Raw genomic sequence first — 25,797 nt, 5'->3', positions numbered from 1 at the left:
TAGCAGAGCTGACGGTTTTATCATGCATTGGATATGTGAACTGCATCCAGCTTAAGGGGTCAGTATGCAAAAGACACTGTGGCACTATACTGCAAATTTACAAGATGAGACTTAATATTGGGAAAACATGAGGAGGGAGCCAGCAATGCAAGTCTCAGAGACTGAGCTGGTTTCTGTATAATTTGGGTAGATGCTGGAGAAGAGGATGAGCCCATTCTGGAAGTATCAACCCATGTAACTTTCTGCTCTGCTCTTGGTGCCAGAGGAAGGGAGGTTGACTCCCAGTCAGTGTCTTCTAAAGACTTAAAACTGTGGTTCCCCTCACCACATTGCACCCAAAATAAGAGTTGTAAGCAGTTCCTCCTTTCGTTTGTGCTAGCCTTCCTTTTCTTTAAGGGCCACATATTAGACAGCAGTAGATGGCTATTTTGCAGAGAATCACTGTTCTGAATAAAAAGAGAAACCTAGAAAGTAAAGTGCTTGATAGCAAGAGGATTTTAATAGTTCCTGAAAAGGGTATGTCATTCACAGTTCTCTTATCTCAGGTTTATGTATATGTTTTGTGTGTATATAAAGTGTATGGCATTTAGAGGTGAATGCTGTGCAGATTTGGGATCCATGTGCTTGCTGGTTTTGGTCTTTCTCCGACTGGGTCTGTACAATGCTGGTGTCCATGCCAGTAAGGTCTTAGTTTGGGTGCAGTGTTTTATCTGCCTTTTGTGTAAGTTGCATGTGGTTGGGATTTTCTTCCTTGTACGCTCTGAAGAAGATTAGTTGCAGTTACTCTGCTCTTTCTTCCTTTTGCATTGAACTTTCTTGTTAAGTTCCCCTAATCATGTCTGGTACTTCCATCATCTCCTTATTTCCTTCCATCCTATGCTCTCCAAAATTTTGCTTACAGTAATCATAGGAGGTAGTCTACAAGAGCAGTCATCCTGTTGGGAACACTCTGGATTGCATACTGCTATCCACATCCAATGTTTAGTGTTGTTAGCGTACACGAATAAATCCAAATGTGACAAGTGTATGCATTGAGCTGGTTTGGCTCCCACAGGCACAGCTGCCCATGCCAGTTTACATGAAGCCTGCAGGTGTTTCACACCCACCCCCTGCGAATCAATTTTGTTTTGTTGCAACACTTTTTATCTGTCATGAACTTTCCCCATACATGCATTTTACTTTTTTTGCAAGTAAGCTTTGCCTGCAAAAGAAATTACAAAGAAGATAAATGGAAGTGAAGCTCATTGAAATATTAGCAAGTCATTTTGTCTTCTTCTGGCTTTTATCAGGAACAAAAGAACAGCAAAGCCACAGCAAAAATAGCAGTGAATTTCCTAAGGGGTCTGCAAACATAATAGTGATAGAGATCACTTAACTGTGGTGGTTTCTCTTATGTGATAATATTTTTTTCTCCCTTCCCTGTGAGGTAGATAACTATTATGCACAATTTGTAGCGCACATCACATGGAGGGTTGGCAGGAGAGGTGGTGTCTCAGAGGTTACATAAGGCCATGGAAGACCCAGCAACAGAATCCAAAGCGTCTGGACCACCCAGGGCCCTCCTCATGTACCACAAGCCATCAGGGGAAGATTAACTCTAAACCCTTTTGGTTTGCTCTGTACAGTATAATCATCTAAATGAAATCAATGAATACTTGATTTGAGAGTCTCCCATTGCTCCATCCCTGCTGTTCCTAATGTTTGTTAACAGATTGCTTTGTGGTAGAGTGCAAAGGTGCCGCTCTATAAAACTGTAATGACTTCTGGAAAGGAAGTTGCCCTGTGTATTGCAGAAAGCACCGTTCAGTTTTGATTGGAACATGGGGAGTTCGGAAGTTGTTATTACTGTTAGTACAGCCAGTTGGAATAAAAATTTCTGCTCAGTTATGGTTAAGATGACATTTCCTTTTCCTTTGCTTTCTCTCTCTCCTTGTTTACCGATGGAACACTCATAGTGTTCTTATTTGCCTTTGGGCAGGGAGCTGGCATGTGGTAAGGCCCTGGCATGCCAAGGAAGAGGATCTTATTTTCTGTCTCCTGACCTCTTCTGTCTGTCAGCCATCCTGTTTGCTACTTGCTTGACTTTCTCTTTGCTGTTGTTTCTTGATCCTTGGTTTTTTTCTTGTCAGTGCCCAGGCAGCTTTTTAACATTTCTCACTCTCTAAGCAGAAAACAAGTGTTCAGTGAGAGGACTGGGGTTTCCCCTTGTGATGAGGGGTTTTTTTGTTTCTATTGGTTTAGGTGTTTGTATTACTTAATGGTAATACTGTAAATATAAAGTATTTCAAGGCACAGGAACTGTTTTCATTAATGTTTCTCAGCCAATTATCAAGAGTTTATAGTAATACTCCCTCAGCCTTTTGTGGAAAATGGGTTTAACGTATTTGACACTTTGCCTGTAGACCAACTCCTGTGAAAACCCTGGTTGCTTACAGGATGCTAAGCTTCACGCATGTAGATCCCTTTATAGCACTGTAGTCATACAAACTCACCTTTACCACCCAGGTTTGCAGTCTCAAAATACTAGAGAGTGAAATAAATCTCTCAGAATTTGTGGGGTTTCAGCCTGCTGTTTCTACCTCCTATTTCCCAGACTCCTAGTCTTTTCTGGGGCTGAAGCAAAGCCTGAGGAAATCAGCAGTTTTTACAACCACTCAGCTGTGTACTGAGTTATACCTCATGTCTCCTGTGAGTACTGGGCCACAGAGGAGACCCTTGCAGTTTGCAAGTTAGGACCAGTTACAACACATTCATGTAAAGATAGAGAATGGGGCTATGGTTTACAGAAATAATGAAAAGTGGAGAATTACTTTCTCTTTTCCCAGTAATTTTTCCGCACGTGCACACATACGTTCATAAGTGTTTTGGCAAACCAATCTAGTATCCCAAGTCAATGAATTACTTTCAGGCTGATGATGTGAACATTCACAGCTTTAAATCACTTTTTCTTTGAGAACATTTAAATAACTGCATTTGTGTTCAAGGAAATCTTGACTCTAAAACAAAAAGCCTGTAGGAAACCCGTATATTGTTAATTGCAAAAGATGGGCCTGCTGTGGTTTTCCGTGCTGCTGATCATATATGGCATCCCAGATGACTAGCAGATCTGATTTTATAATCATGTTGTGTGAGGAGTTTAGACTATTACTTGTAATTCTGTCATTTCTCTCTACTGTTTCTTTATTAATGTCTTCAGCATTCTTGGTCTGTCCTCAGTCTTTCACATTTTGTACTGATGCTTTATTGCAGAGTTTTCCAAATTTTTTAAGTATCTTTCAAGATGAACAACAGTCCTTCCTCAGGAACTGACTGAAAGCCAAATTATCTTTATTCATCTAACTACTGCCTTAGACATCCCCTCTTTGGAAATCACTGTTCCATTGTATGATGTTGCTTCCTTTTCCCTACATGTCTTCATGCGTAGTAAAATACAGTGTTGGCATTTAAAATATTGTCACTTCATGGTTGATGGGTGAGTGAATGGCTGACTGAGAGTTTTCTCCTCAGAAGTAACTTGGGGGGGAGAGGGGGGCTCTTTGCAAATTCAGGCTCTAGAGATGGTTATTTTTTGTATCAGTGACGCTTGCCATGCATTTCTGAGCTTTGGTTTATAAACATAAATGGGGCTGTTCTTTTCATTATAGTGCTATTGTCCATGCCCATCCAGTGTCTTGTCCTCCAGCTGCCCAGAAAGATTTGGAAATAACTACCTCACAGGAGTTAAGTACGAAGAAAATGTCATTCAGAGCTTGAATGGCCTTTACATGCCAGTCACAGACTGTCACCGAGATTGCATTATAAGCTTGGATAAGCTTTCCATATTTTAGGTTCACAGTTTGTCACTCTATTGTTATTTTCATTGCTCTGTCTTTGAGCTCACAAAAAGCTCTGTGCTGGTCAAGGAGTCTGTTGATACAGTCCCCTTTGCCCATGTGGGCCTTTGAGCTCATTACAGGGAAAAGGAAGGATCGTGAAAGTAAAGCTTCAGAAAACATTGTAGTTGCCAAATAATATAGCATTTCTGAAGCTGTTCTGTGTCTTGCTGTGGGCCTCTGCTTCCGATCTGAGCTTTCAGAGATTGCTGTCCACACCATTCTTTCATCAATGTAGCTGTGACAATACAGAAATATTAGCAGTACTTACTATTGTGTCAATGTAGGAGTATCCATCCCACATAGGAACTGCAATGCAAGCAGAAAATAGACTCTTTGTCCTGGGGTTACTCTCTGAAGGTCTAGACTAAAGAAAGTAAGTGGATATAGGGAAATGGAGAAGCAGAAAGAAATAAAGTTATGAGCGCTTACCTGCCTAGCACTGTTGCTGACACCTCTAAGTAGGTTTCCCTCCTGAAATCTGCTGTAGTTCCCGCAGCTTGCTCAGCAGTCTCTGGTTGTTTCCAGTGTGTGTTTTTGCTGGCAGCACAAAAGGTCCCGGTCTGTTCTTCAGATCATTTTGTCTAGTGCTAGCATTGGGAAGCTCCAGCTGTGTTGCGCTAGGCTCTGTACACACATCAGCAAAAGACAGTCATTGCCTGAAAGAACAGTCTATAAAGTATAATGAAGATTACTGAATCCACGCTGTTTCAAAATACATGGCTGCAATTCACATGAAACCTGACAGTGAAATATGTATGAATATGCATCAGCACTGTCTCAAATCATCAGGAGTCTGTTAACACACTGGGCTAGTAAGTCCCATTATAGGACAAGAAGGCTGAGGTAGTTTTCCCTTCTAGTCTGTGTGGTAAGAGAACTTAAGTCACTGATATTGCTTGAGAGATACTTTTACAGTAAAAGTTATGGACAGTTAAAAGCGTATCATGAAGCAATATCTTGAAATTTCATATGGCTTAAAAGTGGTGTTTCCAATTCTGTGTACAAATTCAACTTTATAGAACGTTTTTGTAGTATTAATAAAAAATCATGAAATTATACATGTCTCTTTCTCCAAACTGGCAGAATTTTAGAATGAGAAGAGCTATCCATGCGTCCTTAACTTGTCATTTATTAGAAAACTCAAACTCTTAATGGTTGACATTGGACAAAAAAGGGTCAAGATACAGGCCAAGATCTTCCTATTACAGAAGATAGAAAAAGGGGAATATATTTGCGTCTGGTTATTCTAATTCACCACTACAAGCATGGTGTGATTGCATTCTGTCTAGTCAGTTATTTTCTTTGTATCTTGAAGAAGAGAGATATAGCCAAAGTGAAGGGCATTTGGGGATAGACAAGGAAAATAATTGAGTCACAGAGAGTCTTATGTTTGAGGAGGGATGGGAAAGATAGGGATTGTTTTAATTTAAAGAAGAGACAAATAAAAGGGGACATGACAGTAGTGTACAGAATGATGAATGATACAGAGGAGGTGAATTGTGTGCTCTCACTTGCCCTTTTGTAAGTACAGAAGCAGAGGGGCACTCAATAAAGCTAAGTCAAAAATAGTAACACTGTTTAAAGGGAATTTTTAAATAGTAAGTACCTTGTTTTCATAAACTTACCTTGTTTCTCCGTGATGCTGGAGCATGTATTGAGAGGGATGCAAAAGACCTCTAGGAAATGAACTCCCAAGTTGTGCTGCTAAGCAGATCTTGCCATCATACTGCAGGGACTACTGACTGGATTGGGTTATATGGCTTGTGTGAAAAATAACTAGTCAGGTAGTCTTAAAGAACCTTTTTAGTCTTAAAAATAAGTGAAAGTTGCATAAGATTAATAAGTGTAATGAGACTATCCATGCATTTGCTAGAAAGAGTAAAAAGTTCAAGGTAGAAATCTATTATCAATGGAAGGAATATTGCTCTGTGGTTGACCCCCATGTGATTTTTTTTGTATGTCTCCCTGTATATCTGCTTGTGACCCTTTTATAAAAGACTGAAGTTCAGCCACATTGGTTCAAGGCTCTACTGTCAGGGCCAAGCAGACTTCTGTCCATGAGGAAGTTGTGTGAAGTATGTTTATTCTTCCTGAATATTTATTTCTTGTTTTCTCTTGCTTTTGAATATTCCATTTATTATTCCTCTTTAATTAATAAGTTTGTATCAAAATTCAGAATAAAATTTATTTTTATTAGTAGAGTCTAGGGAACAAATAGAGTAGATTTTACATGTATCAGTCCCCCCTCCTTCTTTCATAAGGAGGATAAAGAGACATGCAAATAGGTTATAACAAGTGAGATAATTTTCCGGTTAGATTATTATAATATCTGTTTACATCCACTGTTACTTTTAGACTTGATCTCTGCACTCTTTTTGTAGATCTGCAATTGTTTTGTAATTCCTCACCATACAGCATTATTTCATGTAGTATAATCCTAATCCACCTGTGGTGATCATTACTTGAAAGCCTAGTTCCTGTGTTCATTTTGAGTCCTGTGCCTACCTTTTTTCTAACATCTCTGTCTAGTCTGTTCTGGTAATGTCAGTGTAGTGATTAAAGTCTGGATCATGTCTGTAATATAGCCTTTCCTTTCCTCCTCCAGTTTTCCCCACTTAAAATAGGTGAAATACTGCAATTTCTGGATGAAGACCACTCACAATGATATAGGAGAAATTGCATTTTCAGCAGTGTTTCCTCATGCCTTGTAATTAGGTCTTTGTTTTTCACTGACCTAAAGGACACCATAAATACATTGCTGACATTCTCAATATTAACCTTTGTGCAGCTATTGAACATTTAAAATATTTACTCTTCAACAAGAACAGATGTATTTTATGACTCATATAACATACATAATTTGTAAAAGTTTGTAGGAGATACATATTTGTGTGTGTATGTATGTGCTGTGTACATCAACATCAACAGTATAGTTAGGAATGTATTTGCCCTCCACCGCAGTCCAGCTGCCTCTGAAATAGCTATGGACATTATCTTGGCAGCCCTGAAATACCAACCTAGAACATGGTGAAGAATTGTTTAGCCATTTGAAATTGCAGAGAAAATTTAATTGTAAATGTAATTATGTAGTCAGAGGTATGCAAATTTTATGTCCAAACTTAAGTGAAAAGAACCATTCAGCCTAATTCTTTGTCATTTGTCAAAAGCTCTCCGAAAACCATCTAGGCTACAAGCTAAGCTGCCTTTCATAAATCTCAGCTGAAGATTTGCTGCTGACTTTTTAAGACTAAATTATTTCTATTGTTCCCAAGTAATTACATTTTTGTTGTTATCTGAGAAGAGAGCCCCACTGGGTTGAGCATGTAAGTATATGGGGATGGGGGAAGGAAGATTTGTGTTAGTTAAGTGGAGATGATAAAGCTGAAAACATAGCAGCAGGACATAAATCAGATTTTTTTTTTCTTTTTCTAGTTGGCTCGTCACAATAAAACATTGCAACAGATGCTGAAACCAGGGTCAGATCCAGATGAAGGAGATGAAGCCTTGAGGTATTATGCCAATCATACGGCACAGATAGAGGTAAAGAATTGCTCATTGGAAGACTGGATACGAGACAAGTTTGCATCTTGTGCACAGTGTATCAACTCTTTTTAAGATTCAGAGCAGCAAAGCTTATTCAAATGGTGTAGATTATTTATGAGGAAAAAGTTGAATAATATGCTTTTGACTATGGGAGAAAAAGGAGTGCACCTATATTAAAAGTGGCTTCAAATAATCTTATTACAGTAGCTTGCTTGTGTGTTACCAGACATGTTTTGTTAGGGAAATAATGACAGTGTCATGAAGTCAAGAATAATCTTGTATGGTACATCACTCAAATAAATAGTCATGAATTTCAAAGCCAGTGATGCTAACTGATCAAATTAAAAGTCTGGCTGGAGTACAAAGAGGTTTTGAAGTTGTGTAGACATTCAGTATGACTTTTGTTTAAAAGACCAAGGCTTGGCTTGGTTCATCAGTTCTGTTCTCTGCTTTAAACTTTACCCCTGCCATGGATTGGATTTAGATGAAGATCCACAGAGGTACTTAGGTTCTTAACTCTTATATCAGTTACTGTGCTCTTACAAATGTCATGGGATTATAAACATCAAGGTAGGAATTAGGCACTGTAGTATCTCTAGTCCTTAGTGACTTCATAAGGAGGAGAATTTCCATGATGCAGAGGTAGCTGCTGTGAGGGACTGCAGGAAGAAGAGTCATCTGTCTCTTGGAAATGATGTATCAAGTCCAAAACTGGCCAAGTATGAAAACAGCACAGTATGGTTGCACACAGGGCCAGCCTGAATCTGGGCCAATAATTTAATCTTCAATGGGATCCAAGGCCCCATCACAACATCGGACCTGAGCTCGGGTGTGTAGGATCTTGATGCAAGCACATCAGGTCCCTTTTGTCCTGGCTGCCATCAAGACAGGCTATGGCTGGGTCCTTCTCTATTTCCCACCATCATTTTTGCCTGATACAGGCCACGTTATCCCACCGCTGGATAGATGGAAGCTCCATGGCTGTGGTGGTCCAAAGGGCAGCTAAGTAGTCCTCTAATATATTTTAATATTTTGGGTGCTCTTGGGGTATTCTGAAATCTCCTAAAACATCTTGGCTGCAAAGCCTATTCTTTTAGCAGATATGTAGGCCTCTGTTCTCAGGGAGGCTTTTTAAATGTCATTCTGCTTAGCAGCACATGCATCTTACCTCTTCATTTGAGTCCCTAACAATTGAAGATGTGCTCTCAGCTGCTTTATTAACCCTACAAGGTTAGCTGCTAGTCACATAGTCCTGTTGCAAAACTCCTGCCCTGAGATACAACTACTTACTTAGGACACTTCAAAACTGCATGTCCAAATTTTACATAATGCATATGCCCATGAGCAGAAATGAGCGTAATTATCCTTCATGTTCAACAAAAATGTGCTTGACTATGTTACTCTTAAAAATGACTTAAGACAGGCGTTTTTTTGGTATGTTCACATGATAAATATGAATTAATAGAGAGAAGGGAGTGTGGCTTAATGCAGGACTGAGACTGGAAAATTGAAACTCAGCTGTTATATCAAATGGATGCTCTCCGGGCTTTCTCTGAAAGCAGTCCTAGATTTGTTTGGCATTTCAAATGTAGCTCCCCTATATCAGGGTATCTCATTTGTTTGATTTGAAAGTCAAATAATGGGGTTTCTTTTTCATTGGTGGCTGTACAGAGACATGGGTCTAGGAGTCAAGATGAGTTTCTGCTCATTTCTGTATTTTCAGTAATGCAGAGTCCATGATCGAATGGGGAAGCAATTTTGATGGCAGTGTGGTGAGGCAGAATAAAATCTAGCTCACTCACCAGTAACTCAGTAGGCCCTGAAAAACAAACAATGCAAAACCTTGGTTTTGCCAAGAAAGAAGATAAAGACTGACAACATATGGGTGCTGTCTAAGTAACAAGGTGCTATTTTTGCGTATTCACCTTCACAATTTATCTCATAATTGAAACAGACTCCAGGTGAGAAAAGAATTTTATAATCTGAGCAGAAAGCCCCTGAACTTCTGTCCTGTTTACTGGGAAAGATTTGCTTGCATTTGTTGCAAAATTGAAGCATTCTGAATTAGAATATTTTTTATATTTGGGGGAAGTCTGGACCTAGGTTTTGCTCAAGTATTTATTTGCTTGTGTGTGTATTTGCCACCTTATTTTTATGCAGGCTTTTGAAGATAGAAAAGTAGTTTTGCTTTGTTTTAGGATTGATTGGTTCAACTTCATAACTTCATTGGCATGTTCAAATAATTTATTCATTAATTTACAGATAAAAGGGGAGCTGTGAACACGAAAAGATGTGACAGAATGGATGGATAGTCACTGATCTTGAAAAAAATGTGCATTTTATTTATAGATTGTTCGCCACGATAGAACAATGGAACAGATCGTATTCCCTGTCCCCAATATTTGTGAATTCCTCACTCGGGAATCCAAGTGTCGGGTATTCAATACAACAGAGAGAGATGAACAAGGGAGCAAAGTCAATGACTTTTTCCAACAGACAGAAGACCTGTACAACGAGATGAAATGGCAAAAGAAAATCAGGAGTAAGTATTGCAATTTCAAAAAATACCTTAATTATGCTAAACCCCTGCTTTTAAGCCTTCAAATACTTTCATTTTAATAGTACATTTTGTCTGCTCACTCTGATCCTGCAACAGGCAGAACTGTTCAGGGCTTGAGGGTGTAGGTCAGCAGAGACACTTGCATGCCACCCTAAAAGAGGCATAATATGGAGCAGTTAGTAATATAAGTAATGTGTTCAAGATGATGTTTTGGACTCGAAAAGTTAAACAGGGGGTGGATGAACTGGGTGTAGTTCTACTAAACTCAATAGCACTGTGCCTAATTAAGCCAAGGCCCCTAATATTTAACAAAAACATGTGTAGCTGCATATTTGAGGTTTGCAGATTCCTAAAAGGCCATTAAAAAACTTGTAAATGTCAGTCACTTGAAAACATCCCTCACCAGAACCTCAGCTGCTTTAAATCTGCCTGACTCCCATGGAGTCGGTTCCTCTCTGACAGTTCACATCACACTTGCTTGACTAGACTGCACTATGTCCCCGTCTGTTATGTCCCATGGTGGTGGCAGAGGCACACATACCACCTTAAGCTGCTTGCAGATCTGACAACCACAGTCAAGATCATGAGGGAAAGATTAAAGCAGGGACCCAAAGAGGAGGTGCAGTGAAGCCAAGCCAGGTGCCCTGAGTTTCTTGTTTAGTTCACCAGTGGGCATTACAGCTGCTCGCCCTCACCAGGAATGGTGCTGCTGCTGCTGCTACCGATGTCCCGGGGACAGGAAGCTCCTGCCACCTCAGCTGCTGTCAACTCTGCCCTTTGCTTTTGGAGCACAGAATGAAGGCTGCAAACTAATTAGGCATCTGCAGAATCCTGGAGGCATAAGGAAGGAAGTTAATATTTTATATATGTATATAAATAAAAATAGACGAGAGTGATCATTCAGTGCTAAAATTCAGATGACATTGGGGTGGTACACATCAGCTGATCGTGCCATCATTATGCAATTAAGAAGGAAGGTAAGAATAGGATCTATGGTCAGAGCAGCAGAGAATTTGGGTAGTCAGAGCAATATGGTTTAATGTAGCATCTTTAACGTGATGGAAACGTGGATGTTGTTTGCAGTTTTTACAAATGTCAGTTTCCCAGGCTGTAATTTTCAGAGGCAGTAGTAAGTCTTCAGTGAGAACCCTATTGGCCCAGGCCTGCTTCCCTTGATAGCACTGTAAGAACTTGTCTGCACTGACAAGCTGACCAGAGCAGAAGTTGTAAAATAAATTATTCCAGAATAACTCGCTATCTGCACAGTCTATTTGGGAATAAAAGTCACTGTATTGTAGAAAAATTACTCCAGTAACAAAATCATATCTGCTGGTTTTGCTTATGAAACACAAATAAAAGAGCCCAACACTACACTTACATACACCAGACCTGCCTAATGCTATAAGCAAAGAAAATTGGTTTATTTTTATTCAGAAAAGAAATTCCTCAATTCCTTTCATCAGTGGAATGGCCCACAAATCTCCATGTGGTTTGTTGTTTTGTTTTTTTTATTTGAAAAGATAATACAGGTTGAGGCTCGGTTCATTCTTTAGCCAAATGTCTATTAGCATGCAGTCTGTGTTGCTTAAATTGACAGATATCATGTGCAACTGCTCCAAATACTTAAATCTCAGCAGTCAACAGCATAAGGTTATCACAATGAAATCTGAATATTTACCTGATCGTAATTAAAGTCTATTTAGACTAAAGCCTGAAACAGCCATAGGCAGTTGAATGACTCTGCTGTTTCTAAAGTGTTAGCTGGGTGCAGGCAAGTCAGGAATACGCTCTGCATGCTTGCAGCACGTTCTCAGTACTTTAAAATCTAATTATTAGGAATACATCATGTTCAAATAGATAAACCTCTCTGGCTAGAGATCTTCTCATACTATTGAACATAGAATCTTGTTTTAAATGTTCATTTAAATCTCTGCATGGTTGCAGCAGGTTCTTGGTACTTTAAAATCTAACTAATAGGAATACATCATGTTTGTATGAACAAAACTCTCTGGCTAGAGATTTTTTTCTCACTATCACACACAGAATCTTGTTTTAAATGTTCATTTAAACATACTGTAGTGCTGTCACACACATGAAATGCTTGCCTGAGTCTTAGTACCCTCTGATCTTGTTCCTAGTCTTTTTGCTGAATCGTTTATGTGACTCTGGACACAACATCTTAACCCTGTTTTGCCCTATTTCCCTTTATAGTCTTTTCTAACTAGGTTATAGGTTCTCTGGGATATAGACTATTTCTCTGTATTTGTACAGCACTTCACATATGGTGATCATGGTTTCATTTGAGTCCTTCTCATCAGGAGTAAAGAGCTGTTTGTCTGCAGGTAACCTTGGACGTCTGAGGATCATGCAGGAAATAGTCAGCTTTCATAAAGACAAATTCTACTCAGACCAAATTTTCACCTGCTCCCCAAAGTAGATCAAGATGGATTTAGTTTGACAGAGGTTGGGAAAATACCGCAGCTCTGAAACCTTGCCTATTCCATTGTTTTTTTAATAATGTCATCAGTGTACTTGGTCCAAATGGGTCATCTGGATGACCTGTTCTGAGCCTTATGGTTGGCAGGCGCACAGAGTGCTAAAATGTACTTTTTTGCTTGATTTTGTGTCTTGATGCACAGAGGCTACAGATTCAGAGTCAGGTGAAAAACTCTTCACAAAAGATCTAGTCCTAAAACCTGAGCAGAGGTAAAACTCTCATATTTAATAAACTGTATTGGGATCTTTGTATTAAAAACTCTGCTTAAAACTAAGTTTTATGGCAAACCTATGCTTAATATTAGTCTATTTTAATTAATTTTAAATATCTGCATATTTTCTTCATTAATCTATATTTTTTAATTCCCTGGAGGCCATTACTGATTAAGTTCCCACCTACTTTCATTTCACTGATTGCTGCTCTTCTCCCCGTTCTAGATAATCCACCCCTGTTTTGGTTCTCCAGACACATCTCTCTCTGGGGGAGCATTTCCTTCAACCTTGCTGTATTCATCAATTTAGCAGTTGCTCTCTTCTACCCCTTTGGAGACGATGGAGATGAAGGCAAGTGGAGTTTGGTTTTATTTTTCCTTGTAATTTTAAATGCTTTCAATGCTAAGGTAACAGCTGTATAAAACCACCTCTTCAGGTATCCTAGTATCTGCAGAAGCCGTTTAGTACCTTCTAAGTAGGCACCAAATGTTGCCTGAAATGTGGTAGCTGATCTTCTGTGTGTCACATGGCCCACACAATGTGAAGTAAAATGGACAGAACATAGTTGCTAAGATCATCTACATGATCAGGTCTAATTCTGCCATATTGCAGACATTGAGTTACAGCTTCTGAGCTGAAGAAGGATTCCTGGCAGCAGAGGGACAGAGATTCCTTAGAACTGCTCAAACTGAATGACTTGCAGTCTTAAAAGCATATGGAATAGAATGATTTGAAAACTAGCTTCTTGGCTTGTGACTGTTTTGTTTATTGGGATAAAAGGGAATAACTGTTGCAGAGGATAAATGCATTACATAAAGATATGCTTAAAACCTCTGATTCTGATTCTGCTTCATCACATGCCACAGGAAATATCACAAATAATAAATTTCATTAAGTAAATGCAGCAGAAAAGCAGGAAACCTCTTTGAATCCAAAACAAGCTTAATTGGGATAAAGGAGCCTGAATAGTTCAGAATACTGGTAATGGGAGTGGAGCCATTCACCTCTAGGTCTTCGGTTTGTGTTCAGACCAGTCAGTAATGGGACTGAAAGTCAGGTCTGCCTGGTGGCATGTGAGCTGGTCTGAGTGGAAGCAGTCCAGCTTCTAGTAGATACATGTGCTTTTCACAAATACCAGGGTTGGCACCAGCAAACATTCCTGTTGGCTGGCTAAACAGAAAGGCAGCAGATTAAAATATATTGGCATGGAGACCGCATTGCCCTTTCACCCTACAGGGTGGTCTCTGCAGGTCATGGCACAGGCATCGCTGCAGAAAAAGGGAAGCATTTGTACTTAGTTCTTTCCTGTTTGTAAACTGAAGAGTCACTTGGAGTGCGTGCACATTACAGCCCATGTAGAATAAAAGGAGAAATAATGAGTTAAACCTTTGAAGATGCTAATTTTTAGCTAATCTGTACTCACAGAAATCCTCTGGTCTTTAACCAGTAGGTATTAATGCTTATTTTGAACTGCAGATTTATATAGCATTAAGTGGTCCCAGTAATCCAGTGATTTCACTGATAGCACATTTCAGGATTCTAGTTCCTAGTGCTTGTAAAAGCAAAAGCAATTCCTAAACAATAAACAATAGGTGTGGCCAAAAGGGATTAGCAAATCATCCTTAAGGATGTTTAAGGAGCTAAGCATCCTTAGTACTGGCCTCCCCCTCCACCAAAAACTGATTTAACAGCCAGAGTTTGTCTTCCATTTTTCTGCTTCACCTTGCATAAGCCTACCTATACCCACATATCTGAGGTGTCTGGGCTGATCTAATCATCCTGAGAATGCTGCCTTTTAGTAGATACCTGCAGTTCTTACATCATATGACATAAGCAACATTTGCACTCCAGAGGAGGACTCCTTGCTTCCAGCTCGCCTGTCTGCCCATGTTACTGGTGTGGGTCCTGTGAAGTAACACTGTTTGACCTGCAGTAGGGAAGAAGGCAAAATGGTTTGTTAAAGAAACAGTGAGTGCTTTGGCCTTACCTTTGAAATCCACTTGGAAGTTATTTTTTAGGATCCGTTAAAAGTTTCCAGGTCTTACTGGTGAAGGAGCTATCCATCAGAGCTGACCTTGAACCTCCTGCCAAGGATATAAATGCTCCTGGATTTTGGAAAGTTCAGATGCCATCTGAATGTTGAGGCTAGGGCCTCATTTCACTGTTTTCTAATCCCACTGATGCTGCTTAGCTGTGTATTTGTTGCCAAAGAGATAGCATGATTTCTATTGTGAGTCTAGCTAAATTTTCTATTCCCTTCTCCCCCCTCACTGACCTCTCAGTTCATCTGATAACAATAGAAGTCAGTGCACAAGTGTAACAGTGCCCCAAGATCTGAATGTGCTTTTTATATCGCAGCAACATGGTGTTCTTCCAGGGCTTTAAGCAGAGGAGAGAAGGGAAAACAGGGGCATTGCTCAAAATTCAGGGAGAGCCTGGAGCCAGCATCTTGCAGAGCAGCAAAGAGGCTGACTCTGAAGGCTCACATGCCCGCAGGAAGTCAGCAAGACCTGGGACCTGCTGCCTCCCCAAGAGCGAGGCACATTGCTCTCGGCAATGCAGATGCTGCTTGTTCCTGCTGAAGTCCCTGTGGCTGCCTCTCATTACAGCGAGCGCCTTGCTCCTGTGCAGAGGCGGAGGCTCCTGCTGAACACCCGCAGCCCTTCAGGAGAAAGATGCTTTTCTAAAACCGGGGCGCTTTGGTGCTGTTGAGGATCAAAATGTGACACTGCAGTGCAGTGCAGTGCCACTTGCTGCGCCGCCCCAAGGACCGGTTATTTCTGTAGCTGAGTAATCATGGAATTAGCCTGGAAGAGCCCTTAATGGTCCCTGCAGAAGGGAGGTGATTAGTAGCTTGTTCCAGGAGGAGGGTAAACTGTTTCATCCCTGAGCACTCCCTGGATTTTAATGGAAATTTCATTAACTGCTCTTGTTATTACCTGTGCAAAAATCAACAATACTATGATAATAATAGCTCTCACTGCAATTAGGGCAAGTTGTGGTCAGCAGTTGTGGTGCATGAATCACACTTTTTGTTAGCTATATTGGTAAAGGAATTGATGTTTTGGATCTGTTTCCTGATGAAAAATGGAATCTCCAAAGATGCCTTTCTGAAATCTCCCTTTCTCCTCTATACAGGCACGCTCTCTCCGTTGTTTTCAGTCCTCCTTTGGATAGCAGTGGCATTTTGTACAGCAATGCTGTTTTTCATCTCCAAGCCTGTTGGTATTCGACCCTTTTTGGTGTCTGTTATTCTCAGGTCTATATATACTATAGGGCTCGGTCCTACCTTGATACTTCTTGGTGCTGCTAATGTAAGTACTTAAGAAACAAGCGGAATTTCTCTTTCAGCAGAAGCAGAGACATTAAGGTTCTCCTATTAAAAAAGCCCTTAATTAGAACTGTGCGAAGAACTTCTTTTTCTGGTTCACTGGTTAAGCCAAAAAAATAAATCATTTCCAGTCATTGTGAAACAGCAGTGTCAGCAAAGTAGGAGGCGAAAATAAAGCTGGTTTGGTTTTGTGCATATGCAAATATTTAAAAAATAAAAACAATGTGAAATGTAAAGAAATATTCCTGAATATGGGCAATCAAATTTACAGTTTCTCATGTTAAAAGAATAATTTTCTTTACCAATTCATTCAGCAATATTGACACAAATTTGTGAGATGATTCCGTTACATTAAATATATTTCTGAGAAGAAAAAGCTTTTAGAAATTAAATATACTCTCAGCCCCTTGCCAGATCTTTTAACTTAGACGTAAGTTTGAATGTTTACTGAGCTTGGTAAGATATACAGTCATCAGTCATGCTCACGATTCATCTATTTAGATTTCTGCCTGACTGCTACAGCTCTCATTCACCTTAGCACAAAGTATTGGGCTGTTTGCTACCAGCTCTGTGAGAATTTCACATACTTAAAACTACCCAGACATGTAGGTAAAGGTAAAGGCAAGCAAGCAGCACTTGCCTTTGTCAAATTTGTGAAAGAAAAAAACATGTTAAGTCCTCATTGCTTGTCCTGGACTATCAAACTGATGAAGTTAGTCCCTTTAGTATTTACTTCTGCACCACTGTTTGTTCAAGAGCAGTGAAGAATCTGATGCTGTTGCTTAAATGCTATACTTCAAAAATGCCCCCAGTATTTTTCTTTTAGGGATTTTATATTGAAAAACATAATCTGAAGGAAGCAGTAGGTCTCTCACACACCCCACACACTTTCTGTTGTGTTACTATTGTTCCCTTTGTAGTAGCATGCTTAGCTGCTCTTACATAGTCTCAGGTCCAAACTCAAAATCTCCCTGCTTGTTTTTGTTTTTTTGATGCCTTATGACAATAATCCCACCCTACTTACTCACTGATGTGATAGGAGTAAATCAATGTAGTGAGGCACAGTGCAGTGTTAGAAAGGTGATGTGCTTCCACTTATTCTCATGGGCTCATTCCCAGTGTACTCTGGTTGTTGGTTTTCTTTCATCTCACTCTCACTTTAGTCAGAGCAACCTATCTAGACTTTTCAAGCACTACAGCGATGCAAACAATAAATAACAGGATTTTTGTGATGGAATAAACCTAGCTTTTGTTATCCCCCACAGCTTTGTAACAAAATAGTGTTTCTGGTGAGCTTTGTTGGGAACCGTGGAACTTTTACTCGTGGCTACAGAGCGGTTATCATGGACATGGCCTTTCTCTATCATGTAGCATATGTCCTTGTCTGCATGCTGGGCCTCTGTGTGCACGAATTCTTCTACAGTTTCCTGGTAAGTATGTGCTTCTGTGGAGGGGAAAACTTTGCAAAAATAGAAAATACCGTTACCCATGCAGCTGTCTTCAATTTCTTCCTGACAGTCAAGCCAAATCGTGTGTATTTTTAGCATACCGTTGTGTTGCTGCCCCTTAGGAGCTGCTGTTTGCATTAGAACCTGTTGCTGTTAGGACTTACTTTGTCTGGTTCAGAGTTGAAAGTTTGCCCCTTTCTTTTCAGACAATTACCATACAGCCACTCCTTACTCTCCCCCTTCCCCAGCATGCATACATTCCATATCCATTGTTCTGTGTCTTGTGTCAGTCATAATCTCTTCAGGACAGGAGTTGTCCACTGGTGTGTGCATCATACCTATACCAAAGGATCTCATTCCTCAGTTCATCTTGCAGCCCTAATAAAATAAATAAAATTTTAAAGAAATTACTTGGGAAATGGGGTGGCATGCTCGTGATGTAGCAGGAAGATTCATCACTTTAAGTGTATCCCACTTCATTTTCTTTTGTTGCCATTACCCAGATGGAATGCCTTTTTATAATATGATACAGGTGCAATGAAAATGAATCATACAAAATTATGCTAAACTCAGCTAACTGCTCCCTTCATGCTGCATAGCAGTAAAAGGTATTTCACTGCTTTTGTTTTCTAATCCTTTTGCTTGATACTGGAATGTGTGAAACTTGCAGGGAGACTGACTAAATTGTGGTCATTTACATGGGTTCACTTTCCTGTTGTCGAATTTTTCACAGCTTCCTGAATACTGGTGAGCTCCCAGCCTTTCACAGAGGCATGTTAAGCACACTAGAATTTTTAGGGGTTCAGTCCTTACTCTGGTAGAGCGCCTGCTTTAGTCAGGTTTTCCATATCTTGGCATTAAAGTCAGTTTCAAAGTTTGGGCAGATTTCAAAGGAGCCAAGATTTGTGGCTGTAGCTGCGGGACCTTTATCAAATTAATGTAACTCTTCTGCTTAAAAAATGCACAGCAAATTATCTGTTATTCCTTCAATGAGTAAGGTAATCTCTATCTTAAAGTACTTTCCAAAGTGGCAAGTAGTTTAAGAAACATTTTATGTACTTACTTTTTTCAGTGAGTGCTATTGACCAATGTCCATGATTCATGGATATTATAATTGCCCACGTTCCCAAGTTCCTTCCAGGTGTTCACTTTGTACTGGATATATTCTAAACTCTGAGATTTGTTCCTCATTCTAAGCTTTGTCTTGTATGGAATGAATGATAACTGCCTTCCCTCTTTCTTCGTTTAAGATGAATCCTTCCACAAATCCTTCCACAGACCTTGTGAATTGTGGCTAATACCTTCTTCTGTGGACCATTTTGATAAATCATAATGTGTCACTATATCTGTAATCTGAATGTTTTGAAGTGGAAATACATACATTATAGATAAGGCCGAAAGCACTATAGAACATCAATAGAACTGCAAGAGAAAAAAGCTATAATTTCTTGAAAAGCTCTTATCATGTTTAATTGCTGTTTTAGGCCTTTGACATTTAAAGCAGTATTATCTCAATGTGTACTTTAAATACCAAGCAAGTATATAGTGCATGATGAAGAGTGAAAGTTTCTAGTTTTCTACAAACATTGCAATGAATTTAACTGTCCTAAAAAGAGATGGCCCTGATGTGTGTACATGTGAGTGACTTTTAAATGATGCCATGAGCTCAAAGAAACAGTTTACAGGCATGTAATTAGTTACACGCATGAGTGCATTTTTGAGTTGTAGCCCATGTATGTTTATCAGATGGGAGATAATATGAACAACTAATTTGCAGATACAGATCCACAGCATGAATAAACTGCTTTTTAATTTTAATCTAGCTCTGGTTTTGACATGGGGAAACAGTGATCTTATTGATAACTGTTAATCAGGTTTGGATCAGGCTCATATATACTTTATGACTTTGGACTTGACTTAAACTTCTGTGCTAGATTTTCTCCTCCTATAAGCATGCCCAGCTCCCACTGAAATCAATGTGACTTGTGTGTTTATGAAGCTGAGAATTTAGAACATGGCTAGATGTATGTTTCAGTAGTTCAGATTGTTTTCCTATGTAGCATCTATCTATTGCCTCATTTCTGTTCATTTTTCCACTCCTCTGTGCTTTTCCCAGCTGTTTGATCTGGTCTACAGAGAGGAGACATTGCTAAATGTGATAAAAAGTGTTACCCGGAATGGTCGTTCCATTATCCTCACGGCAGTGCTAGCACTCATCCTAGTTTATCTCTTCTCCATCATTGGATTTCTCTTCCTGAAAGATGATTTTATCATGGAGGTCGACAGGTTGAAAATCAGGACCCCTGTTGCAGGTAGGGTTTTTATATCAAAATTTGCTTCTGGCGTATACCTTTTCTGTCTGCCTAACCTAACTTTCATCTAAGAAAGTAAAATTTCTTTCTTCGTATCTGTGAGAGCAGAGCTAATTCTATATACCTTAGAACTCAATTAAGTCTCTGGGTAAAATTTGATGTTTATAGGGTTGTTTCAGACTAGGCTTATCTGTTGGAATACTAAACTCTAACACATTTGATTAATTATGTTTTCTTTTCAGACTTGTGCTAATAGAAAAAAAAGTACTTGTATTTCCTAAGTATTTGGAAGAGCAATTCAAAGTTGATTACGTTGGTTCTTATTCTACCTTAGAAGCAGCTCATACTATTTTCTGTGTTCTATATGAGGCATGTGATGTTAATACGTTCAGTAGATGTATTCATTTGATTACTTTTTAATCTTCATCCATCAGGAATTTATTACAGAATCTATACTTCCACTAATAGGGGTTTTCCTGGGGTATCTTTTAAATTCAATGTGTATTTCATGATCAACATTAGTGTATAACCCCAGCTTCAGTAAAATCATTGGGAGGTTCTTCATCAATTTTAAAAAGGTCAGGATTTCAGCTTTCTGGAATGAGAGATTTTACGAATGTGAATAGAGAGTTACAAACTTGTTTTGCTAGAAAAACGCTACGTCTCGTCTGTTGAGATCTTTGTATATGCTGCCAACCAGCCTGCTGGGAGCATGGGCAAAGAAGTAACTGTCTTCATAGAAATACCTGAGAATAGCTTGTGATTAAATTCCTTGAGGCATGATTTTCCCAAATGGTGAACTCCTCAGCCCTGTACAAAAGCACAGAATGACTAGTGGAATCCACCCTGGACTGTGTGTACTCAGCATTTGCCAGCCTTTTCCTGAATTTGTTATTTCAGGGTCTAAAGCACACAAACAAGGCAAAGGTCATTCAAGACACATGGGCATGATGTATTCATGTAGCTGTTTTGATACCACATGAAAAAAAAGGAACCTGACAGATTTCTTTAATATACCTTGCTTCTTTTGCCACTGATCATCTTTAAGGGCTAGCTTGGCTTATATTTCATAGAAATTACTATTTGACTTACTGTTCATTTTTGGACAGAAGCTATGATGTGAAATTTCACTTTGAAAAGTAATTGTGACCATCTTAGGAGAACAGATAAAGACTACAGCAGCGCTGGTCTGGTCCCATGTAGTAATTTCTCTGTGTCTGTGTTTATTTTGTTGGCAGATTTTTGTGGTGTGGGTATATTCTTGCTGGTTTTATACATGCCTATTCCTTATGAAAAACTCTTCAAGAAAATATGCTGACTGTATATTGATGGGACATTATGCATCCCAAGAAAAGTGCTTTAAGTATTTTCTTTATGAAGTAGCAGAAAGAGAAAGCCAGAGCTCATGTTTTCTGTGTTACACAGTGTCTTAGACTATTACTTTTGTTGTGCGATTTTGCCTTGATTGTTTTTTCCTTAAACCTTTTTGTATCTCTGATTTGAAATGCAGAAAATTGTTGAAGATGCACAAGATAAAATTGGTTTGATAAAATCAAGCTGATGTACACATTAACCCACTTGGGGAATGTTAAATCAGTGTTTTACACAAACCCATACATATTTACAAATGAGTGCCAAACTGTGTTATAATCCTTGAAAACTCTTAAATATTCTACATTCAGGATAACTGACATCAGCTTGGTGTCCTTCTTGTCAGCTTTTGTGAATAATTTATCTAATGGATTTAAAAGTGACATTATTTTCCATCTGACAGTTCTTTCTTGCTTTGAATGTATATTTTTCTAACGAGAAGTAGCAGCATTTGATGTAGATTCATTAATTTCAGGAGATGAAATGGGAATATCTGTGATATACAGTAAATATAAAACCGTGTTTCTGTTCCTTGTGATTGCTTTGAGCTGTTGAGGCAGACTGTTTGAGGAAGGAGGTGTTGGTGGCATAATTTGTTCTGCTTTTTCTTCTCAACTTTCCGACTCAGTAATTTGCTTCTAGAAAATAATTATATAAAATTTAGTATCAAATGTAGTATCTGTCTTTTTTGTCAGTATCATGCTTTTTCCACAGGTATTGGTGGTGTCCCCACTACAACCCTCACATCAATCACGGGAGCTTGTGCAAAAGAGAACTGTTCTGCAAGCATCCCTGTTACTAACCCAGGTGAGTAAAAAAGTTTCCCAGACTGATGATCAATTAGAACTGAGAGTGTGTGTCCTTATAGTGGAGACATTTGCTAATGTGAGAAATGATGATCCTTGCTTTAAGTGCTCAACTTCTGCAAGGCTTGGAGCTTATCTGGCAAGTTGCCTGTAACGTGAGTGCTTCCCACACCTGATTTCCAGTTGCCGTGACATTAATTTTGTTATTAAATGAGCTTGCTGAATCATTATGCTTGAATGTATAGGCTGCTTCTTTCCAACTGACTTTGCTGAGAAGAAAAAGCTTGCTGCTTATCTGCAGCATCCTCACCTCCACACACTGAGCCACGAGCCACTACTGGACCCATTTAAGGCCGCAGAAGTTGATTTAAATGCCGTAGCATGTATCAGCAAGCTTTTTGTGTATATTTTTTACATGTATCTAGCCCAAGGTTGTAGTGTAGTCAGAAGACCTAATAGCCCAGATCTAGGATCAAGCTACTATGTCTGAATGAGTTACAGTGGCTCAGCTAAGCACAGGCAGCAGTCCATCTGTGCATTCTTAGCATGTGGCAAATGCAAGGAAATGTGGACTGTTGCATTTTCACACAACAGATGTGTTATTTCATGCTTGTGGCAAGTGAAGAGCTTAATTGCTCTGGTTCAGCAGATGAGTACACGTGGTTTTACTTTCATACCTGCATTATGAATATGATCTGTATGTCAGAAGGACAGAGGAGGGCCATGAAGGATGATCGGAAGGCTGGAGCACCTCTGCTATGAAGGCTGGCTGGGAGAGTTATGCTTGTTCAGCCTAGAGAAGAGAGGCTCTGGAAAGACCTTACAGCAGCCTTCCAGTACCTAAAGGGGGCCTACAAGAAATCTGGAGAGGGACTTTTTACAAGGGCCTGTAGTGACAGCACAAGAGGGAATGGCTTTAAACTGAGAGAGGTTAGATTTAGATTAGACCTTAGGAAGAAAGTGGATAATCGACAGGCTTAAAATATTTATTGCCACAGTTGCCTGTGGTTGCCAGGGGCTGCAACTGAGGACGTAATTCATCCCTTCCTATCCTGGGTTCCAGTATAAAGCTGTTTCATAAGCTTTTTTCTTCCACTAGTAATTTTTGAGGTTTTAGGATCAAAGGTTTCAGGGAGAGGGCTATAAAAGTAGGCTTTTTCTCCCCAGCTGGTGTGTAAACAGTCCTCATAAACAGCATGGGAAGCTGTCTGACTAGATAGAGAAAACAGTCTAAGAGCTATTGGCAAAGCTGCTGCATTGAAAGAGTAATCAGTCAGTCAAAAGAGGCGCAGTGTGGCTTTTGCCAAACTCTTTAAATGATAGTAATCTCACAATTCTTATTGTTTGTAATTTAAAATGAAACAATAATTAAAGGAGGCTGTACAAAACATCCAAGTGCACTGTCACTTAATCTTGGAGAAGTTTTATTTATCCAGTAACATTAAAAAAACAGCATTCTGCAAGAACAGTTTTGCTTATCTTTGCTAAGGAGTCACCTGTCAAAAGGTAGTGCTCTGCCTTTGGTCTTCTCCTGGGACAGTCTCCACCATGACTGGTGGAATGCAGAGCCTGAGATTTGGAGAGATTCTGTTGTAGCAGCATGAAGGAGTCCACAGCTGTCTGCAGGAAACATATGTTCCCAGTGCATCTTAGGTCCAGAGTGGAGACATAAATAAGTTGCTTTTCAGATCAGGTCATTGCTGATCATTTGTTCTGATGAGCTTCCACTTCTTCCTTGAGTTTCACTGGTTGAGCGTGTGCTCAGTCATCACTCATGCTGGGAGCCAGTCTGCTCTGCTCAGAGAGCATCCCCTGTCTGCAGCATGCTTCCTCACTGCTGCATTGAGCTGTCAGCATAAAACTACTTTGTCTTACCTCCCTCAGGAGTCTCCCACTCTTCACTCCAAAGGCATTTTCCAGATCACTTAAGTCTTTGCCTGGTGAAATGCTTAATCACTTGAAGGAACTTCCCAGCCTACAGTACATGGCTCTTTATGTTCTATAGCCCACAAAGACCTGTGCTAGAAAGCTGCACAGATACCTGTTAGTAAAAGAGGACATTTTCAAAGACTCGTTCCACTCCCAGGCCTGGTACTGCTCTGTGCCAATTAACCTAGATTCATGTGGGCGGTCGTGTCTCTCCTGCCTATGCTTGTGCTGGAAATCAGGCCCAGAAGCCAGGTAGCTGTGGATCATCAAATGAGGATTTTTGAAGGAAACTCTCCTATAATATCACTTACTGCCCCATGATTAACACTGCGGGGTGGTCTTAGTGCCTAACCTGCATTACCTTTGAATTAAACTTGATCAGATGGCAGCCTACCTAATGCCGTGTATCTACTCATGGACCGCTTGTCAGACTGGAGGTGACTGCAAGTAAACCCCCTGAACCTCAGTTAGTGTTGATCCTAGGTCCTTCTCAACAATTCACTCTACAGATCCCCTCATTTTGGTGGTCTGGGCATAGTCTGTGTTGACAGGGGCTGAGTCTATGCTATGAGTGCTGCTGAGCACCAGGGCAAACCAACTGAGGCAAAACATGAGCCTGCAGGGTTACCTCGCTGCCAGAGCGAAGATAGCTCTTGTTACTCCACATGTGGGAGTGGAAGGAGAGTAGACATAAGGATGTCTGTACACTCCCCATAGCCTATATTACTGCACTGGAGGTTTCTGCCAACTTTGGGCTGTCTGCTTTCTGATTTTCTGGCAAAGAACTTGCAACCTGAGCTTGCTCTTCTGGGTGCTGCAATGTGGGATGGTGATTCTCTGTGTTGTGAGATTGTGCCAGTCAGCTGATGAGTGGTATCTTGCGTCTCTCCGAAGCTTCCTCTCAATTTGCATCTCAGTGGACATAGAGACTTGTGAGTTAGGGTTTCTAGTAGGCAACTTTCTCTCACGTTGCAGCTTCCAGTTCTCAGCCCTGTTTTATCCTTGTCATTCATCGGAATCTGAACATCCACTGTTACCAGCCCCTGACTCTGGTCTTGTGACCAGTGAAAATCTTGTTCAGTAGTTATCTAAATGAAATAGAAGCTGTGGCTTTTAGAAAAGCTTTTAATTTACCTTGTGGATGATGATCTTCTCAAGCACAGATATTAGCTCCAAGAAAAATGATGGAGTAATGTTTGGAAGGAGCTAAAAAAGGCAGGCTACAAAAGCAAAGGAGATTAGTTGTATGACTAAGATCACTGTTCTAGTAAAAAAATTCTGGATGTGACAGAGAAAAAAAAAGTTTTATTTTCAGTTATCCTTTCAGTTTCAGTATTTAAGCTGCTATTTTTTAAATCTGGAGTTACTAGTGGTAGTAATGTCTGTAATGACCTTACAGTTAAGCAGGGAAGTTTATCCTGATGTCTGCTTCTGCTTTTCTTTTTGCTCAGAGTTCCTTAAATCAGGAGTTTTTTCTCATTTAATTTGCTTGCGTAGCAAAAGCAGCGGTGGCAAAATCAGCAGATACCAGCTCTGTTCTGCAAATACCAGTTGTGAGGCATACACCACAATTTGGGAACCCATGTTTGAAATCCAAATTGCTTGTCTGTAATGTGAGTGCTTTCAGTCAATTCAATTTATCATAGTCTATCTGGTGCCCCAGATGTGGTCGTTTGGGGCTGTTAAATATGCTCTTTCAGTTAACTATCGCAGCGGGATGTTGTTATTTATTAAACTGGTTACAATAAGTGCATGAAGCAAACCAAGTGAGAATTGCTGCCTTCACTGCTTAAGCAAATGTGTCCCTAAAGAGAAGGGAAGGCAGGAGAAATGGCAATCACAGCCCTGACCCTTCAATGCAAGCCAGCAGGACACAGGGAGCAACTCAAGCAGGGCTCTTCAAAAGGAGGCTC

The 25,797-nt window shown here is 39.9% G+C and overlaps 1 protein-coding gene across 5 annotated transcripts in view; it reads left to right on the top strand.

The window, feature by feature from the left end:
* ITPR2 (inositol 1,4,5-trisphosphate receptor type 2) overlaps positions 1–25,797 on the top strand; it is a 255,283-nt gene that overhangs the window by 199,491 nt on the left and 29,995 nt on the right. For 4 of the 5 annotated variants that reach the window (XM_062634811.1, XM_062634808.1, XM_062634810.1 and 1 more), the window contains 3 exons: positions 7,308–7,415; positions 9,768–9,960; positions 12,913–13,280. In XM_062634811.1, the coding sequence (XP_062490795.1) occupies positions 7,308–7,415; positions 9,768–9,960; positions 12,913–13,109 (498 nt within the window). In that variant the 3' untranslated portion in view covers positions 13,110–13,280. Of the gene's footprint in view, positions 1–7,307; positions 7,416–9,767; positions 9,961–12,912; positions 13,281–15,825; positions 16,002–17,283; positions 17,449–19,582; positions 19,779–21,863; positions 21,957–25,797 lie in introns of those variants that run through there. The other variant, XM_062634812.1, reaches the window with a different exon arrangement.

The sequence above is a fragment of the Pezoporus occidentalis genome, unplaced genomic scaffold, assembly GCF_034315485.1.
Source record: "Pezoporus occidentalis ecotype Australia unplaced genomic scaffold, CSIRO_AGI_Poc_V1 ctg44, whole genome shotgun sequence".
Taxonomy (NCBI): Eukaryota; Metazoa; Chordata; class Aves; order Psittaciformes; family Psittacidae; genus Pezoporus; species Pezoporus occidentalis.
The sequence above is the reverse complement of the archived record's forward strand: the minus strand, read 5'-3'. Positions and strand labels throughout refer to the sequence as shown.